The sequence below is a fragment of the Pungitius pungitius genome, chromosome 3 (assembly GCF_949316345.1).
Source record: "Pungitius pungitius chromosome 3, fPunPun2.1, whole genome shotgun sequence".
Classification (NCBI taxonomy): Eukaryota; Metazoa; Chordata; class Actinopteri; order Perciformes; family Gasterosteidae; genus Pungitius; species Pungitius pungitius.
Window position 1 is genome coordinate 23400678 of NC_084902.1, and position 20185 is coordinate 23420862.

The window sequence follows — 20185 nt, forward strand, 5'->3', positions numbered from 1 at the left end:
CTTCTCCCAAATAAAGTACCAGTGGTCCACCTTTTTCTAAGTCAGCTTCCCAGCTAGATAATAAACTGACGGCCATGAAAACATCATAAGCCCTATTTACACAATAATTTATACCCTTCCTGTTTTGGTCTCCCGAGGGCAGAGTGAGGACTGTGTCACTCATCAGGAGACACAGGGTGAAAACTCAAACAAGAGTATTTTATCGGAATAATAGAATTTAACAAGACAGCACCAAGCACACTTTCTGCAAGGGACTAAAAAAGTCGTGAGGAAGTTTCCCACTTTGCACATGCTGCATTGGTGCCACCAGCCCGAGTAAATGATAAAAGCCTGTTAAAAGCTCAACAAACATAATGCTGTGCCTTTTATGGGGAATAAACATTATATTGTCCCTCACTCCGGATGTCCTCAGCAAACAAATAGACAGTTGAGGTCTCATCTAATGCAGCACGGCTTGTTTGAAGAGCATTTACTTCATCGAGGCCTTCCATGACCTGTCACTTTACCCCAGATAAAACCCTTTATACGTGTTACTTTGAGCACATGTGGGCTTATCAACAGATTGAGTGTTTGTTTGTGAATACAGAGAGAAAGAGAGAAAAGAGGAAGACACACTTATGCCTCACCGAGATAGAGGGAGACATTTAAATGTCTTTACTGTTGCTTCTTAGAAGGTTATTTCATGAATATCCCATTAGTAATGTGAGGTTATTTCATTATCTTTTTTTGATACATGTAAAAGTGTGTGGATAGAAATGAATCAACAAAGATTTTAAAATAAAATCTGTTGAATTAATGAAAAAGAACAAAATATAGATATTTAAATACACTGGGTTTATGCACTTGAACATCTGATCCACCTCCTCTGAGGAAAGTGTCCGGTGTTTATTCATGGGGATAAACACAGACGCTGGGTTTGGATCTCGGCAGATGTGTGTGATGTAAGTAATATATATAATGTACTATATTAAAGTATTTGAAACACAGCCTGTTACTCTCAATGCGACCCTAGGGTTCCATTGGAGTGATAAAAAAAACTCCTGCTTTGAAAAACCAAATGAAGCCTCCCAACAATTATTTTTCTACTGGTGCTTTCACGTAAGGATTAAAATTCTTGTCCCACAAATACTTTACGGCCCCTTTTTATTTGAAGTTGTTTTACATTAAATGACAGTTTGAAGCAGCATTTCTTTTCCTATCCTATTCATAGCATGAATACAGGAGTGCTGGTTTACCTGTTAATAATATAAAAATAGTTGACCAAAGCATCAGATAAGACATCCATTAAGAAAAAGTTGCAGATTCATCTTGCCACTCTGGGACATTGCTTTACATTCTCACATTTAAAGCAGTGCTATCACTAGACTTCAATTTCTAATAAAAACATTACTTCCAGTCATTAACGTGTTGTCAGAGGTATTGCAATATTTACCTTCATAGCTCTCAGTGCACTGATGAGCCCGCAGCACTATCTGACTCTTAGTTGACACTATTGTGACTGTCACACCAGTGTCACCTCCCACCACATATGTGTGGTTCAGTTAGAGACACGGTGCTCCACCAAGCTGAGCAGGAAGCTGTGGCTTCCTCTGCACCTCCACCAGCCAAAATGTCCTCGACATGACTGAATTGAGTGGAGTGAATATACAGGCCTCAGTGAACAGCACCTATTGTAATGGTATCGCATAATCTCACATGGACATTTTTCCTGTGGCCAGGTGTTCTCCGTGCCCTATCTAAATGTTAATAGAACATTCAAAATGAATAACTCCTATAGAAAATTGTAAATTCATTAAAACTGTTATACACCCCCCCTCTCTGTCCAATATGTCCTATTCCAGTTAGTTACTTGGCTGACAGTAACTTATAGAAAAAGGTACACGTTGATTGTCCAAATGATGTCCCAACAGCACCATCTAGTGGTGTCAGGTAGCCATGCATCATAGCCTTTCATTTTTTAATAAAACAAGAAAGCTTACATGAAATAAACTAGATCTCCAAGAAAGAATATAATTTTTTTTATTCATTTTGAATGTTCCATTAACATTTAGATTCGTTTGAAATTCCAGCAGTTAAATGCAACGGTTCTGCAACTACTTTCTACGCGCAGTTGTGTCGATGGACTTTAAATTCATGGTTCAAAAAGGCTTGCGCGTGTTGCAAAGCAATTCACCGCCAGAACACTAGGTGGAGTAGCGTTTTTTTGTGAATGACGTATTTGTGTCGTTGAAGTCGTTGGTTTGTTTATTTATTTATCAGAGACTTTTTGCCCCCTGCATCGCCACAGCTGCTTTTCATTGCCTTTTTTCGCGGACATATTTTTTCCGTATTTTTCTAACTTTGTGCACCCCACGACCGGCAAACCGACGTTTGAGGAGATCTCCCTCCATGAATTGGAGGCCATCCGCGCGTCCTTATAGTCCGCCAATAAACGGTTGTATAAGTAGTCATATTTAGTGATTTCTTCCGACAAAAGTTCTTTAATCTACCTTCGTTTTAAAAATGGCGATATTACGCTATGAAACCGGAAATGTGAGACTCCGGAAAGTGTGTAGTTAGCAGACCAATCACAGCCTTGCGGGCTGCGTGAGGCTTGCGTAGCTTTTGACGCCTTTTGAAGTCTTGAAAAATTGGTCGACGCAAGAGACTCTTGTGAGTCCTTGCGCTTCTCTGAAAACGCAGAACCATACTAGGCTTTTTAAGCAACTGATGGGCGGGTCTTCTTCTACGGCTCCTCACCCATTGGTTATGGGGACCATCACCCAACGCACGTCTGACTGCTCTCTGCGGCTCGGATATGATGTAACAACGTTTCACGCGTATCGGAAGTTACAACCGTAGAGCAGAGAGAGCAACGCACACCGCCAATCACACTGTAAAGATACCAAACTTGTGACAGTTTGCCCTCCTCCAACAAATGGCTTATCCAGGATACGGCGGGGTGAGTAGGAACTAAGTCACTGTGATTCAAAAGGGATAAGCAAGTTGCTTTGGTTCAGCCAAAAAGCTAGCCCGGGGCTTCTGTTTCGCTGCATTTCCGATAATTAACTTAGCTACAAGCTGTTATCTTTCAGGTTTCCCTGTAGGTACCCACGTATCATTTAACCATAATAGAGCAGCTATTTTGCTTTTTAATCTGGGAGGAAAGAGCCACGCTGTTAGACATTTTACTTCCGGGATGAATATCCTCAACATTTAAGCGGAAGCAATCATCCTGCTACCTCTAGCCTGCCGTAATTACGTGTAACGTTAGTTAAGTGAGGAGGCTCCATAAAGAGCATGGGCACACTATCTGCACATGTAATTCAATTTGCTCTTTTTTGGGGGGAGGGGGGGGGGGTTCAAAATACTTCCCTCGTTTAGTAAATTGTTTCTGGTGATCTTGACCCTGGAGTAAATGATTGCAGAGGCCACGGGCGCACCCTTTTCAATCTTCGTCCTATTGTGTGTACAGACACGTCTAGGACTCGCTGTACTCGAGGGTCTCAAGGAGGGTCTGACACTTATTAACACGGCAGTGAGTCAGCCAATAGCAGCCCGTTCAGCCTCCGCGTCATCATCCAGGTTACTCACAAGGAAAGAATCCGGGGATTAGCGTGTTTTATTCACAAAGTCACGATGTCACTAATTCTATTCGGGATAGTCCTCAATTCTGTAAAGTGGGAGTCATGTCGTGGCCCGCACGGTTGATTGTTTCAGTGTTCTCTAACAGAGCACCAACATTTTCTTAAAAGGTTAACTCGTAAATTTCGTATATAATGTTTTAGATTTTGTGAATCATTAACTTTGAAACTTTGTATTCACCAGCTCCGATGACGTTTCTTATCTTTTAATATTCTGAATTGATCCTCAACTCTCCAAGAATAGATTTATAGACTTTTTTCTATAGTAGACATTGCTACTGATAATAGTTATCCTACACCTCAGGGATAAAATAATAATAAATGGCATATTTTTACCTCTGCACTTAACACAAATATAGAAAGTCCATTATCACACATAGACTTGAAGTTGCTGCCATGCCATAGTTTGTCACAGACTATAGGGGACTGTAGATGACCCTGAATTTAGCAGGTTGGTGTATTGAATCTGTTTTTTTTAACCTGATCCACTGTTTTTTGGCCTCTTCTCTGACAAAGGAAAAAAACATGATAAAAAGTGTAATAACTCTGGAACCCTCTGCTCTCAGCCTCAGTACGGGGCTCCGATGCCAGGGATGCCCGGGCAGGGGATGCCCGGGCAGGGGATGCCCATGCAGGGAATGCCAGGGGGTCCAATGGGAGGCCCCATGCCCGGTCACATGGGCGGGCCGATGGGAGGCGCACAGCCGCAGGGAGGATACTCCGCCTATGGGGGGGGCTATCCGGGCACTTACGGCGCCCCTCCCCCAGCTGCCAACGACCCAATGTGGAGTTACTTCACTGCCATAGCAGGCCAGGTGAGTGCGGAGCGACTCCTCTACGAGTATCGAAACGGCTCACATGTGATAGACATGGCCTTTGCTTCAACTTCCCCCCGCAGCACAGTTTTCACTTTCACATGAATTTTCACAGGTTTGGACAGGAAACCACTTAGCTGCAACTGGTGTTGCAGTCATTTTAGAAAAATGTGGTCTAACTTGATTCCAAGTAGTTAAAAGGTTTTACTTTTGTAAATTGGATTTAACGTAGAAAGTAAAAAAAAGTGTCCCGCTAAGATAGGATTGAAATAAGAGAAGCTTTTAGATTTGTATGTTAAAGGTCTGCACTTGTGACAATTTCACAGAATCCATAATCTGTTCACCATAAACATGGCGGTCACTCAAAATGAGGTCTTGAATGGTCAGGAGAGAGGCAGAGGAAAAATGGGAGGAGCCTCCTGGGCGCATCCTCTTGACTGTTTCCCTGCTCTCCTCGCTTCAGTTTCTCTTCTCGATCACCGATTCGCTGAAGCCGAACGGCCAATCGAAGCGCCTCGTCTCGCAGCTGCTGACTCAACCAGCAGACCCCTCTGAAAAGCTGTTGACATTATGCGGCGTGCAACAACAATGGCGACGGAAGCTGAAACAACAGCGGACATCAGCTTGGTCTGTTGGGGCCTTTTTCAAAAGAATAGTTCACTCTAAAACAATTTGTACCCTCCTGCCCAGTTAGAAGTTTTCAAGCCAATCAACAAAAAGTTGACCTAAAATAGTTTGTTCCTTTAAAAAAAAAAAAAATGTTTTATTAGTTTTTGTTCTACTTGCCTTCTTTGGTTGAGGCTTGTTTGCACTGATGTGATTTCCTTTTTCTGCACTCCGCTCTCTTCCACATCTCTCAATAGATTTTTTTTTCCCGAGAGTCGAAGAGGACTGTGCACAGTGTAATTGTTTTTAAAGGAGCCCACTCCACTTTTCCCCCTGTGTCCTGCTGTTTTCCCTGATTCCATTCGGCACAGTGTATACCGCACCAAAGTGTGGAACACACACACACAGGGATGTTTTATTCCGTGTTTCTCGTCTCTTCACCCTTCACCCTCAAATGTTGTTCCTCCCCGTGAGAGTCGCTCATGACTGCGTGTCCCTTTCCGCTCTTCACAGGACGGAGAGATTGACGCAGAGGAGCTCCAGAGGTGTCTGACCCAGTCTGGTTTCACTGGAAGTTACACTCGTAAGTTCCCCTTCCCCACTTTCACTGAGGCAGGACTAGTGGAAAGCTGTATTTATTCATGTGATCCAGCCGGGGCACAAAGGGGCTTTTAAATACGGGACAACCAAAAGCGTGTCTCTTAGTGTTGCGATGCCGGTTATTGCAACCAAGCAATGCATTCTGGGTTGTATGCCCGGGCTGTTTCATGCCACGTTTTCACATACATGCTTGGCTGAGACAAGCCTGCTGATTGTTTTACAAATGTACAGTGAAATCACATATTGAGATGGTCAAAAAAATATCTATGAACATGTTACTGATACTAATCCTATCAAAGACTTGAGGAGTAGATCTACATATGGCCCCAATGAAACATTTTTCTTTTCCCCCAGTGAGACTAGCCAATCGGATCCTTCTTAAAGGAGCAGCTTGTAGGATTTAGTGGCATCTAGTGGTGAGGTGACAAATTGCGACTGACCCATTGTCCCTCTGTTCCCACATGTTTAGGAGAACTGCAGGAGGCTCACTTTTTAGAGCAGGGTCCCGGTTTGTCTGCTCTGGCCTCGAGTTGGACCACACTGACCCCACGTGTACCTTTCTGTTCACAGCGTTCAGCCTGGAGACGTGCAGGATCATGATCGCCATGCTCGACGTATCCTTTCCTGCTTCCGCCGGGGGGCAACGTGGAAACCTCAAGTCAGTCTGATTGGCAGATTGTTTAAAGTCCAGAATGGACCAGCATTCCCTATTCTGCATGCTCCTTTTTCAAACGTGTACAGAAACAAACTGTTACTGCGTCTTAACCCGAGCGCCTCCAGAGGGACTTCACAGGGAAGATGGGCTTCACCGAGTTCAAGGAGCTTTTCACGGCTCTTAACGGCTGGAAGCAGAACTTCATGATGTTCGACCAGGACCGGAGCGGAACGGTGGAGCCTCACGAGATGAGTCAGGCCATCAACACCATGGGTGAGGCTCCCCGCAGTGTGTGTTTCAGGGTGAAGACCTGATGGTGATCAGTGTTAAGTGACATGCTCAATTAGACCTAATGGAGCCGAGTCAGTCTGAGACATTCATCCCTGCCTTAGTGGACCGGATTAGTATCACTCACTTCCTAGTTTCCTGTGAGTAGTGTTGTCTCTTTGGCCGAGTCACACACATTTAGGCTGTTCCCTTTCGATTACTACTAATTAGTTTCTTCAATCTAGTGACTGAATAAACCCAGTATTCCTAATTCTTTGGTTATTCCTAATAGACCCTTCATAAGAAGAATTATGTGACTCTACAAATTTGAGCAACTTATTTGCTTCTTTTGAATTTTGGTTTTCACTCTATTTTTAACAAAATATCAATCATTGTATGATCAATCTTGGGAAAAAAAGTATTTGACATTTTTGATGTTATAGATTTGGTATGATTGTCCAATCTGTGGAGGTTTAGTTAACTATATATAGTTCTACATTATTTCTGATGTCTCTAAACCTAATGTAACCTAAATTTAAGAAAACAATAATTAATGTGACCAAGACACATGCACAGTGAGACATTTCAGTTTAAAATCTGGCTGTATGACAATTCAACCAGACAAGTGAAAGAGACCAAGTAGAATAATAGATATATATACTACGCAGAATGTAGCAATAAACAGACTTCTTTTATTAATGGCTGTAATTTGGGAACCTTTTTAATGCAGAAAATAAACCACTTTTATGTGTGATCTAGCACAGTGTTTCTCAAGTGGTCCGTCTGTGGGCCCCGCCATCATAACTCCACCCAAATGGAGGAATGTTTTCAACTCATTTAATGTAAAGATGGTGCAGTATCAACCCTGCCGAGAAGCCCCACTCGCAGAGAGGTGGTGCTAAATGGAAGGAGGCTTTTTACTGCTCACGTCTGCACTCACCCCGGAGGCGTGTTTTAACATTAGAGTCCTTTCAAAATCCTCATTTGATATTTACCAAATAATTAGTACAATTTAAGTATAAGTTCATAAACTGTATTGGCTATTGAATTTCATCCTCAAAGCGCTTCACTCATCTCAACGAGTGCGGCCGCGATGAATCTCATTCCAACCTCACTGTGTTTTCTCAGTGCCTAGTAATCCTTTTATTGTCCCATGAACACGATACCTCAGGCTACCGCGTCAGCCCTCAGGCCCTGAATGCAATCATCAAGCGCTACAACAAAGGAGGGAGGATCTTCTTTGACGACTACGTGGCCTGCTGCGTCAAGCTGCGAGCTCTCACAGGTAGGAAACCGCAGGACCGGGGGGCCACTTGTGAAGTGAGCTTTGTTGTGACTGGTCGCTCTACCTGTTGCAGAGAACTTCAGACGGAGAGACGCCATGAACCAGGGATCTGTCACCTTCCAGTACGACGACGTGAGTTTCACTTTTGTGCTGCACATCCCCTCTCTTTCTGCGGGCTTTGCATGTGCGAGTATAAGGGATATAAGGGGAGTTTTGAGGTGAGGTAATTCTCCATAGTCGGTGTATGGAAACAGTACCAGCATAGGAACAAAGCAATGTACCGCCATGCAGGTATTAAGAAACATCAACTCTTCTGATCTCTTCAAAGCCACCAGACTGATTAATAAAAGCAGTCATTTTACCTTTTTACATTGAAATTGCTGGTCTACCACTGCTTTGATTGGCCATTTAGAGGGTAGTAAATTACTGCTTTGGTCGATGGTGGTCTGGTGTCTTTGAAGAGAGCATAAGGAGTCAGTTCCCCATCAGAAAGTATCTTATACAACCCATACTTGCTGTAGCAGTTGTTTCATGCAGTCCCTGATTTCACCTGATTGAAAAGAGGAATTTCAGCTGTCGGCATACAGATGTGTCACGATGCTGTTTACCTGCTTGTGAATCAGCTTGGAGCAGCTGGAACTCTTTGATTCCTGCAGTTGAGCCTCTCTTTGTCTCCACAGTTCATCCTGTGCACGATGGCCATCTAGTATCTGCCGCGTCTCCCCGCCCCAAGAGGCTGGCACGCCCCACAAGCCAATCACTGGTGAATTCTGGGCCAGCGCCCCACGGAAATGCAAAGGAAGGCCAGTATATTTGACTGAGTGGCCTCGAACCACAACAGGAAAGTACCCATTGCTTGTAACGCTTGCTGTAACGCTTTAGTCTTGTTTGTCGCACACAAGATATATGTGGGTGTATATATATTTATACACACACTGTACGTTTCCATACTGGGGATTAAACATATTTTCTATAAAGCCCATGTGTAGGATGAGAAAAAATAAAGATGTTGAATACTTAGAACCATTTGTAGAGTAAGTGAAAAAGGAATCAACCAGTTTATATCTCCTATTTTGAATATTATGCATGGGGTCTCTCATTTTTGGAAAGAAACCCCCATTGTGAAGCAATGCTGTGAGGATGTTCTGATCCGTGAGGGACCTACTGTGCCATTATAATCTCTGAATGTATGGTCAAGTATATTAAAACCTTTTTGTAACCGCGGTCTTGTTAAATGTGCTGTTTATTTTCTTTTACACTCACCATACTGTTGCTAGTGCTTTTTCTTATTAATTTTTATGTGACAAAACATATGAATACGTTTTTCTAATGTTTAACATAAGCCAAAGGGACTGAGCCGATACACATTTGTTAATAGTTGCCATTCTGCAACTTCATTGTTGCCTCTGTAAACACTGCAATGTGATCAACATTGTAGTAAATATCATATTGTTACTCATAATAAACACTTTTTAATCAGTATGCATTCTGTTTATTCATTTATACAATTGTGCTCCACCCCCAGTCTATTTACACAATACATTTTCTTTAAATATAGTCAAGAACAGAGACATTCAATTGAGCTGTTAAGTGTTGCATTTTTATAAAATACAGTGGCAAACATTTAAAAAAAATGCATAAGAACAATTGTGAACAGCACTAGATTTTAAAAAGTGACATGTACAGCAAGTTTTTCTAATCTGTGCAAAAGTTCGCAAATCCCATGGAAGTTTCAGCGAGTTCGGCTTCAGCAACTTTTGTTCTACATCTGTGCTCGAGGGGGAAAAAGCTTCAAGGAAAACAAACTCCCATCTTCCTGTAAAGGTTCTCTCCTTGAATCCTTTATGACTAATATTTCTTCATCTCTGATGGCAGTAAAGTGATGGAATTTCTTTTTTCTGACTGGGTTTTATTGATTGGGAGTTAATGCTTAAGATGATTATGAAAATAAGATGGGTGTGCAATATTCGAGACAAGCTACGTACGGTACATGTAGCATCTAGCTCTGAGAGTCTCAGTTTGCTACATTGGGAGGACATGCGTCATTTTCACTGCATTCTAACATCGGGGGGGTCGTCATCAAAACCATAGAGTACATAGAAAAATACAGGGCAAAATTGAAAACACTCAGACCCTTATTTCTAAATGTGTCAGGCGCTGACAGAGACCTTGTTAGTTTAGTACGGCCTCCATGCAATACGTGAGCTTCTGTGGGACTTTAAAAAAGTATAATGGCAAATTAATATCCGTCGTGGACCCTAAATGGTCCAGTACGTTTACATGCGACGGTGTTGAAAGCAGAATAAGGCTATCTGAGGCAGAGCTTGGTCCATATCATGAGAAACGTGTTTTTTGGATTACTTTTTTTTTTTCCTATTTACAAAATAGTTGCTTTTAAGAAGACTGTGGAAGACCTAAAGCATGCAACCAAGGACTATGAAGGCTCAGGATGTGGCTTACGTACATTGCTAGGTGGCATTGTGGCAAGTCAGTTTGGGAGTTTTATTTCTAACGTTACCACCTTCCTTTTAATACGATAAAGAAAAAAATGTCACACCTTACATGCTACTTACAGTACTGCATCTTTGAAATATTGATGCTATTGAAAGTTAATAGCAAATGCAGCTCCTAAGATCACTAGTGCAAAGTTACTATACAGTGGATTAAAGTTAACAGAAGTTACTGTCTAGATTTGGAGATCTTTTGATAAAACTTGTTAAGGCTGGGCAGTGTGGCCAAAAATTAGTATCACTGTATTTCGAATCATTCTGGCGGTGTCACGGTATATCACAGTATTTTTTTTTTTCAAGTAGAAAAGAACCATCAGCCTGAAGCTGTTCAGTTAGTTTGTTGGGTGTTGGCTGTTGTGTTGTCCTCAGAGGCAATACCAACCGCTCGACAAACTGCAATGAATCGTTATCTGATCTAACGTACATTACGACTTTTCAACCAAAAACCAGCAACAACAAAAAAAATCGCTCCTCTTGGAAACAAGTTGTGTTGGTGCATCTCTGGTCTCTCGTTTCGTGTTGTGATGACGGGCAACAGGTACCCAGCATGCAGTTCGCCAGTGTAATCTGTATTATTCATGTTCCAAACTGTGTCGCGGGGTTTAAGCGTGTTAGTTGTGGGTTAATTGTTATAAAGTTATAACCATCGCAGTAACACAAGTAGCTCCAACCGCTGGCTTCTAAGGAGTGACATCATTCGTTACGGCTACGCAGCGGTTAGACTGTGTGTGACAAATTCATACGGTAAGAAAATTTGAAACCAAAGTACCACCCAGCCCTACAACTATGTACCAATTTGTCCGATGCCTTAAAGACATTCAATAGAAGTGATTCAGAGGTTTTCCGTCTAGAGGGTTCGATATCAACAAGTTAGCAAAACTGCCACAATGGGGCAGAAAACCATTTTCTTTGAGCAAAAGTACACTGATCATTCTGTCAGTTGTAGAAATCATCAAAACCCTTAAACTGCCTGACCTTTACGCTTTTTCCCGCAGCTGCCAAAAACCTACAACCACGCTAGCGTGGCAGCCAAAGGATTCACCTCTATATGGTAATCATGACTCTAGTCTTGTAAAGCCCAAACTATGGCGTAGGTTTTGTTTGGTGTTGGTGTTGACGACGCTCTTTGTTCAGGTTGTATAAAACCATCGCTAGTGTTTTAAACTCTAACGTACCAAGATTCTCTCCATCATCTTCCTGTACTGGCTCATCATTATTGCTCTCACAGAATGAAAAATGTCTTGTGCTATGAAATGTTGACGCATTATTATTACCACACCGTGTTGTGTCATTTCGAACTGAATAAGAAGTGAGTTGTGCGACAGAAGGCGCGCTGAATACACACGCACACAGACCTCCTGGAGCTTGTGACCGATAAAGGATGAACTTCAAAGCCGTCGAGTGGGATCTAGAAATGCCTTGGAGAGAGTTTCAAGTAGCTTTGTCCCCGTGGCGAGGGGGAAGTCATAGAAAAGAGATTTGATAGCTACAGTAGTCTGTACGCATGCCGAGATCACACTTAATTGCCCGGGTGGGTGTGTGGGTGTGTGTGTGGGTGTGTGTGTGTGTGTGTGCGGAGCATGCGATCAGAAAGAAAAGAAACCAAAACATGCATAATAGAAACAGCACACCGGGTACCTCGTGTTGCTGGCAGTATATGTACATAGTCGATAACGACTTCACACGCGGTAATAATATAGTGTATAAATACCTCTGTATAAATGAACTTTATACATCTAAGTCAGAGAGTCAGAGGAGGGGGGAGGCCAGAGCTGGGAGAATATATCCGAAAAGGAATGGAAGAAAGTCCACAATTAGTTTTCCTTTGCATAATCAGTCTCTTCCTTTAGACCCTGAGTCGAGCTTAAAACGAGGACCCTCAGAGGAGGGGCCCTACTTTCCCGGGAGCCACGGGTCAGAAACCGGCCTGTGGAGTCCCAACATTCCTGAGCTGCCGGGGGCGTCGGGCAGAGAGGCCTGTCGGCCCGACGGCGGCCGCGGCGGCTGTTGCGGGGGCCGGCGCTCCACAGAGTCCACGCCATTGGGCGTGTGCGCCGCGTCGCCCTTAGACGCTTCCACCGCGCCGCCTCCGGGGAGAGGCTCTGTGCGCTGGGGGGCTGGGGGCTCTTTGGATTTGTCGAGGGACTTTCTTGGGCCCGGGCTCTAAGGAAGACAAAGAATAGTGGCCATCATGGGACATGGAAACTATTATTATTATTATTATAGCCTCCCGCTGGCAGACACCAGCAGTGAAGCTGAAGAAGCACCTCTGGGTCCTTGTCCCTGCACAGGTTTCCTGGGCATGGCGGGTGCCCTTTCTACCGTTGAATGATGAGGCTGCAAGTCCTGATTCATTGCATCTTATCTTCATTTCATCGTGTACAGACAGCAGAGCTCGGTGTACCTTTGGCCGAGGAGGAGCGGCGTCGAGGCGGAGCTCGGTCTGGACGGCGGACAGCGGCTGCACCCTGATGGCCGGCCTCTGGTACTCCGGGCTGGAGGTGACGGTGCTGTAGGCGGGGGGGCCTGACGTGGTCTGCCTTTGGAGGAGATGCAGGATGGCCTGGATGTCTGAAGTCATCTGGGACTCCAGTCTGATGGACGGGACAAGGAATAAGACACACAACACATTTCTGTGAGGGGAAAAGGTAAAAATAACGTATAATAATGTATGCAAAGAGATAAAAAGTGTAAATGTTTTAAATCTATTAAAATACTGAATGCCATGCCCCCCCCCCCATTGGCCTGACTTGTAGTCAACACCAATAGCAAACACTAGGGGGTATCTCCCCCTTACAGATTTTGTATGTAGTATCCTCAATGAACAAGAAGAAGCCATTTCTATTGCCAAGTATTATTTTACACATACAGGAAATTGTTCTCTGCATTTAACCCATCCCACACAGTGGGAGCAGTGGGCTGCCGTGAAGGCAAGCAGGGAGCAGTTAAGGGGTATTGTGTCATGCTCAGGGACACTTTGACATGGAGCAGCCAGGGTTCAAACCGCCAACCCTGCGGTCCCACTCTACTCCATGCGCCACGGTCACAGTCAGTATACTGCTTTTGCAGGAAATTATCCTTGTGACTGATGTTAAAATTCCTAAATTAAGCTACATCCATTAAATAAATACAAATCAATCCCTACAAATAAGGATTTGCATTATATATTGTGGTGGAGTAGAGATTTATCTACTTAAAACAATCTTAGTTGCTGTTTCTATGTGATTTTAAAATGTTAAATGATGAGTTGGCGCATGTGACACTAGAAGCACATAAAGTATCCATCCATCAAACGATGTGCTCATGAGCGCCGAGAGGTAAACTTGTAAAGCGAAGAAAGGGCTTTGATAGAAATAGCCTGTGGAGCAGGTACCACACAGGTGTGTGTGTCATCACCCACTGCAGCAAGTTACATCATCACACCATAGAGGGTCTTCACACGCTGCATCGCCTCTTCTCTCCTCCCACACTTTTCTTCAGTCCATCGACAAAAAAGACACAAAGCAAAAGCGACTGTGCTGCAGAACTTCACTTCCCCTGTAGAGCACTCTTCTAGCCTTCCAACCCCTCGAACCCTTACACTTCATTCACCCCCCCCATGACAGAGGTTATTCTGCAGGGGGCCATCTGCTCACAATGATCATCTAATGTGCATAGCTCCGCCTACGGGAGCCATTGCACTAAATAGCATTTTGCCCTCAGAGTGCAGCAGGAGGAGCCATTTGTCTTTAACCCCCCCCCTCTCAAGGGAAGTGGCGGCGGACACCGTTCCCTCCCCCCTCCCTCTGGGACCAGCTTCCCTGCGACCTCCATTGTCCCAACCTCACAGGATGACGTCAGCAGTCTGTGCGTCTGCGTCTCGTGGCCGTACGCCATAAATACATCGCGCCCCCCCATCTGGATCTGTGCACCAGCCCAGAATCACTCGAGCCGCTCACATGGGTGTCTGGCACAAAATGTCTTTATGCAAGTATTTTCAGCCAATTACAGTCTGAATCACGGGGTGTGTGTGTGGGGGGGGTGTACTGTGAGCTCTGAAAGATGACTTTGTTGAAACAGACAAAAAAACGGCTGTCATGGTACAGTCAGCCGATGGCGTCTTTTCTTTTTCTGTATGACAAGACTAATTCCTAAAAGGTGCATGACATGTGAGAAACAGATCTGTTAGTTTCCATTTATTTTATTCTGACTACTTGATGGTGAAATCCTAAAAAAAGGAGATTTTAAAGCAGAAAGGGCTGAATTTAAGCAGCAGTTTTGAGACCTGGAAGGGGCTGCTAGGGGCTAATTGGGCCTGCAGCAGAGAGGTCCCTTCTCTAAAAGAAGAAAGCAATCTGCAGATTGTAAGGTGACAAAGTACAAAAGCCCTCCGACCCGACACAGCTGGACTCCACTCACATCCCATATCAGGCGCCATTCAGCAGAGGCTTTACATAACCCTTTCCCACACATGCAGTGGTACCCCCCAGCATCTGGAGACACAGTTTAAAAAGGGTTGTACATTGAAACAGCACTTGGCTTCCTTCATACCCCTTGAAACATTGATATGATGGGATTTGAGATAAACTTAGGGGGGATTTAACAAATGAGGCCACAGATCACAGTAAGAGGGACGTGTCGGAACGCACACACGTGCACTTCATCCGTGTGAGGCCTTGGTTTGCCACACGCCCCCACCTGTTGAGGTGCTGCTGCAGCAGGTCCAGCCGTTGCTCCACTTCGCCGTAGGTGAGGTCCGTGTCGCTGTCGTTCTCCCCGGCTGGCGTTCCTCGACACCGGGCCGACTCCTCTGCGCCCTCGCCGGGGCGCTGGCGCCCCCACTCGTCTGCCAGGAGCTCTGGAGGGAGGCACGTGAGAACACACACACACACGATGATGTTTGGTATCAGGACAGAACCTCTGGGGAAGCATCTTCTCCTCAGTCATCATTTAGCTGATCAGCTCCTGAATGCTAATGCTAACATCTATCCTGCACATGGGGAGAAATGGGGGGGGGGCATGGTAGCTCAGCTGATAGAGCAGGAGCTGTTCCCTCTCTACCCCCTTTTCGTCCATTAGGGACGTTTTAGGAAAATAAATCCATGTTGAGATGGGGGCCAATATTATGAGAAAAGAATTCAGAGATTAAACTTGATAATTAACAAGGAAAAAGCCTTGGAGACCAAAGTGGTAAATGTACAAGTGCAAACCCACGATTTACTAATACCAAACAATAAACAAATTATAAAGTCATATTAGTAAGCCAAATGTTCATTAAAACAACATAGCTGTACATCCTTCCAAAGTGAACCAATGTAGTTCCTAAAGTTTGTATTTAATTAAATATTCACTTTATAAACAGAATAGTGCCCTTCTCCATGTATTCATCACATTTGACTACAATAAACTCAATTCTGTTGTATCTAACACAAGGCACGAACAGCCAGAAATAGGTTTAAAAGTGATGGCTGGAGAACAGCTCGTCATTTGGTGTTGATGGGAATCAATATCACCATATGGTCTACTTAGAAATCCTTTTTTGGCTGCAACAAGCGGAATTGTGGAATAATAACATCAAATCAGCTGTGTGAGCTTCGAACCCCACTGAGTTGGCAGCGTGAACAAAGCTCCGCTACATGTGCTGCAGGACTTCCCTGTGTACTCACTGGGCGACACTAAGCATTTTTAAACTGGTGCGTGTGTGTGTGTGTGTATCTGAGTGAGTGAATGAGTAGATCCCCAGCAAGCTCACACAGCTTGCTGGGGATCCCTGGTGTGGATCAGTGTGCGTCTGCAGTGGATCTGTGGGAGGCTTTTCAGAACCCTCTACTTTCATTTTTACAGTCCACATTCAGCTCTCACATTTCTTTAAAAAGATTTGATTTGGACCGAACTTATACAGTGATGTCAAGCAAACTATTTCCCCCAATGTGTCCTATGAATACTTGATTTGGATATGACCTATGGTCCATAGGGGTGACCGCCCCCCGGCCCACTGGATATAATCCTCTTACGTTTTATTACTGAGTTGGCTTTAGGTTTCACCATTAATACACATAATCCCTGTTTGGGAGTTTTTAATAGGTGTGACATTCCTCCTCTGGGATTTAGGGATTTGGGGCCTTTTCTGAATTAATTTGTGAGCCAATTACCATTCTGGAGTTCAACTTTAGAGGACAAGCCTGCAGATGTACGAGGATCATGGCCATTCAAACAAGGGAGGGGTTTGGCACACAAAAGACGGAATTCCAACTGGTTCTTCTGGGATATTTGATTGTTTGAAAAAAAATGTATTTTCTACTGTAAAGAGAAGAATCATGAATGAAGACATCGTCACCGTCACCTCGATACTTGTGATTGTGCACGTCGTCTCCAGCCTGCGCCCCTGGGGCGCCGCTCTGCCCGCCGCCCACGCCGTGGTCCCTCACCACCGGGTAGCCCAGCACTCCGGCACACAGGGGCCTCTGCTCCTCCTCCTCCTCGTCAGCAGCTTCATCCTCCTCGCCCCGCCCACCCTCGGCGGACTCCCTCGTCTCCTCGGCTCGCCTCCCTTGTTTAGCGCCACAGTAGGCGGCCGCCGGCTCCTTGTTGTGGGAGCCTGTGGGGAGAGATGGGTAATCAGGAAGTCTGCCTGCTTCGGCTTCCTCCGGGGACGTCATTAGTTTGACAACAGGTAGCCAGCCAGTGTTTGGCTTTGAATGGAGGACAAACAGTGCTCAAATGTCCTATTGATCTAAGCTACGTAGGACGCGCCCGGTCACGTGGACACGGCCGGAGATGTAGATCCTCACACCCGATGGACGGGGGCCTGCGGGATTGTTCTGTACATTCTGTGTCCTCACTTGAGTGTTATATTGGGAGGTGGTGATACCGGATTCCTGTAACCATGGTGACACACTTTGATTTGCCAGAATCAAAGCCAAACTGCTGAGTGCTGCTGAGTACCAGCTCTCCTGGCGACAAAAGGTTTCCACAGTTCTTCACATGCAGTCATCTTCAGTACCGCCACCTTAATACATGTCCTCTAATAATGTGCACTTTAACTACTGTCCCCTTTGATACGGTCTGACTGTCTGCAGCGTTTACCTGTTGGGTAACTGAACTGGAGGGATGGCTGAGAATGCAGAAGGGGGCTTAATACCCTGTCTATTTCTTGATGCAATGAAGTCTAAAGCAGCAAATTAAAGATGTTAAAGATGGACAGGTACATTGGACTTCATAGAATCGGACCGTATTGGTGTTTTTATGCTGCTTCAGTACAGGCGGACTGGGATGTTAGTCAGCTGAAAATATGACGTTGCTACAAATTAGACAGGAACAGTGTGTGGGGTCCATAATTGAATCAAACCAACATCATTATGTGATTTGCGTCTCATTCTGACCTGCAGAAGACTTCCTTTTGTAGGACACTCGTCTTCGACCCTCGATGTCATCCAGGTTGGAATCTGTCGTCTGTAAAAGGACAACGGGTGATTATTGCATAACGACTTGTAATAATGTTCTTGTGATCCTTCCAGAACCGTCTCGTGTCTCTTCTCTTTACAATTTTCTGAAATAATGACAGGAGGCCAACACAAAGTGCACTTCCTGCTCTGGTTTAAGCGCTAATTGAACAAGTGACAAATGTGATCTCTTGTTCATATCGTGACGCAGGCTTTTTCACATCTTTCCATTACACTCTGTTCATCATAATTACAGCCTATATTGTGTCCAAAATGTCCACCCCACCCAAATATTCTCATCCCTCATGCACTCCCTCAGGCATCAGCAGAGCAAAGAACAAGGTCTTTATTAGCCCCCATCACCACAAAGCACCAAGGAGAATTAATAACAGACATTAATTCTCTCGAAATGGACATGAAAGAGATGTGCTATGTCTTTCTACAAGGATTTTACAAGGCAGAGTTATTAAGATGGATTTGACATCAAAACCTTTTGCTTCCTTTTCCGAGCCTCCGTCAATGCCGCCTACCTTTTCATCTCTGAGGTCAAAGGTCAGCTCCAGGTTGGTGAGGAAGTGGTCGGCGAACTCGGGGTACATGTCCAGCACCTCCAGGATCTCCTCCCTCTGGATGGTGTGCAGGTCACAGTAGCTCAGCGCGCGCACGTCCGCAGACGACTTGCCCGGCTTGGTGAAGAGGTGGATCATCTCGCCAAAGATGTCGTTCTTACCTGGAGCAAATCGGACAGAGGCGACTGGCTCCTGTTAGCTGATCGGGCACGTTGCCTTTTCTCTTCCCCTATTATTGCTGTGTGATGGACATGCATATAGAACAGCATGTGATGACCTATGGAAGAGACAGGGCCACCTGGCAGAGCTGGGAGGGGGGGGGGGGGGCTGAGGAGGCTGAAAAAAAGGACGTGCACAGAGTCCGTCCGCACAAAGAAGTCACACGTGACGCACATTCCCGTCTCCGTTTAGTGCGCAGTGACCTACGTGGCTGCTTTAGTGTGGCCTCGGTCTGAGGTCAGAATATGTATAATCTTTTTTCATCACTACAGTTCAACTGAATTTTTATCCATGAATTTGGCTGAACGCACGAAGGCCACAAACAGGCCTTTTGAAAATCAGAGTAGGATATGAAAAGTCATTGTAAAGCAGAGAATATGTCAGAGAATGTAATGAGTCAGGTCATAAAAAAATGTTCTAGTATAGTATGACATTCAGAAGTTATTGAAATGCAATTAAACTAAGTTACCATAAAAATGAAGCCATACAAAATAATTTACAGAATCTAAATGTGCGTTCTATTTTGTTTACAACCAACACTTAACGTTTGGTTATTAAAATAAAGCTTTAAATCTGCCCTCATATTTGACATTTTGTACACTGGCGTATTCAGTGTGTTATGGTTTAAAAAGTCACATTCATCCTGTTCGCGGCACAGTGCCATTTAATAATTACTCCCGTCCGTGTACATCACATTAATATGCCATTACTGTCACCTCCAGCATGTTCCCGCTTGGTGTACTGTAGCAGCAGTTCTGTGCCCAGTTGTGCGTCACCTACAAACTCAGCCTCCGTGCTTCTTGCTCGTTGTGCCCCTTATGCGTCGCTGGTTTTCACCAAATCTTCACCAAACCACTGACCTGACGTGATTTTCCATCTCTTCTTCCCTGCCATGGCCCCGCCCACTACTTCAGCGCCTCATTTTTTAATGTGCCTGTTAGCTCCCTTTCCGTTCCCCTTGTCTTCCTCAGAGGCGTGACAGCAATGGCAGTCTGCTTTGAAGTAAGTTACGACAACTTACCCAACAGAGATTATAGCTGCCAAACAAGGCACAGCACGACAAAGCCATCTTCATTAAGCCCCCCCCAGCGCCCACACTAACGGAGGGGAATTCAGGAAAGATTGCTTCCGTTGTGTGGTTCTACGTCTTTTAAGCTCGCTAAAAATTTGAGTGGGTTGTTGCTGTGTTCAGGAAGGCTGAGGGAATGTCTCTGAGCATGGCGTCCAATCCTCACACCCGGGATCCTACAGGCACACAAACCACCACGAGCCTCTTAAATGCCCTGATGCAGTTTGTGTTAACTGGGCTACAAGTGGAGTACGCCGTGCCTCCCTGTGTTACATAATCACATAAATTGTCCTTGAATACTATAGCGCTTGTCTGGACGGCTGCCCACCCAGGAAATATGGAAATAAATAGCTTCTCCTTTTTGTCAAACAAACAAGATATGAATGAACGAGCTTTGGAGGCTACTACCCATAGGCGTAACCACGCATCAAAATTTTCCAGAAAATACCAATCTGTCCCCCCCAATATACAGCAGAAAATATATAAAATATCTGTTCTCCTGTCAATGGATCGGTCTCTTGGCTCGTTGGTTCTCGCACACCGCTT

At 44.7% G+C, this 20185-nt stretch overlaps 2 protein-coding genes across 5 annotated transcripts in view; one reads left to right on the plus strand and one right to left on the minus strand.

The window, feature by feature from the left end:
* Positions 1 to 2254: 2254 nt before the first annotated feature.
* On the plus strand, positions 2255 to 9333 carry gca (grancalcin). The gene is made up of 8 exons (XM_037483950.2): positions 2255 to 2941; positions 4190 to 4438; positions 5558 to 5627; positions 6215 to 6258; positions 6425 to 6572; positions 7738 to 7851; positions 7925 to 7983; positions 8532 to 9333. Exons 1-8 carry the CDS (start codon positions 2918 to 2920, stop codon positions 8556 to 8558), a joined length of 735 nt encoding a protein of 244 aa, XP_037339847.1. The 5' UTR covers positions 2255 to 2917; the 3' UTR covers positions 8559 to 9333.
* Positions 9109 to 20185, minus strand: part of kcnh7 (potassium channel, voltage gated eag related subfamily H, member 7) — a 50536-nt gene continuing 39459 nt past the window's right edge. For all 4 annotated transcript variants that reach the window (XM_062561350.1, XM_037483767.2, XM_037483759.2 and 1 more), the window contains 6 exons: positions 18313 to 18512; positions 17723 to 17792; positions 16684 to 16938; positions 15039 to 15198; positions 12766 to 12955; positions 9109 to 12524 (listed from right to left, as the gene is read on the minus strand). In XM_062561350.1, the coding sequence (XP_062417334.1) occupies positions 12255 to 12524; positions 12766 to 12955; positions 15039 to 15198; positions 16684 to 16938; positions 17723 to 17792; positions 18313 to 18512 (1145 nt within the window). In that variant the 3' untranslated portion in view covers positions 9109 to 12254. The remainder of the gene's footprint in view (positions 12525 to 12765; positions 12956 to 15038; positions 15199 to 16683; positions 16939 to 17722; positions 17793 to 18312; positions 18513 to 20185) is intronic.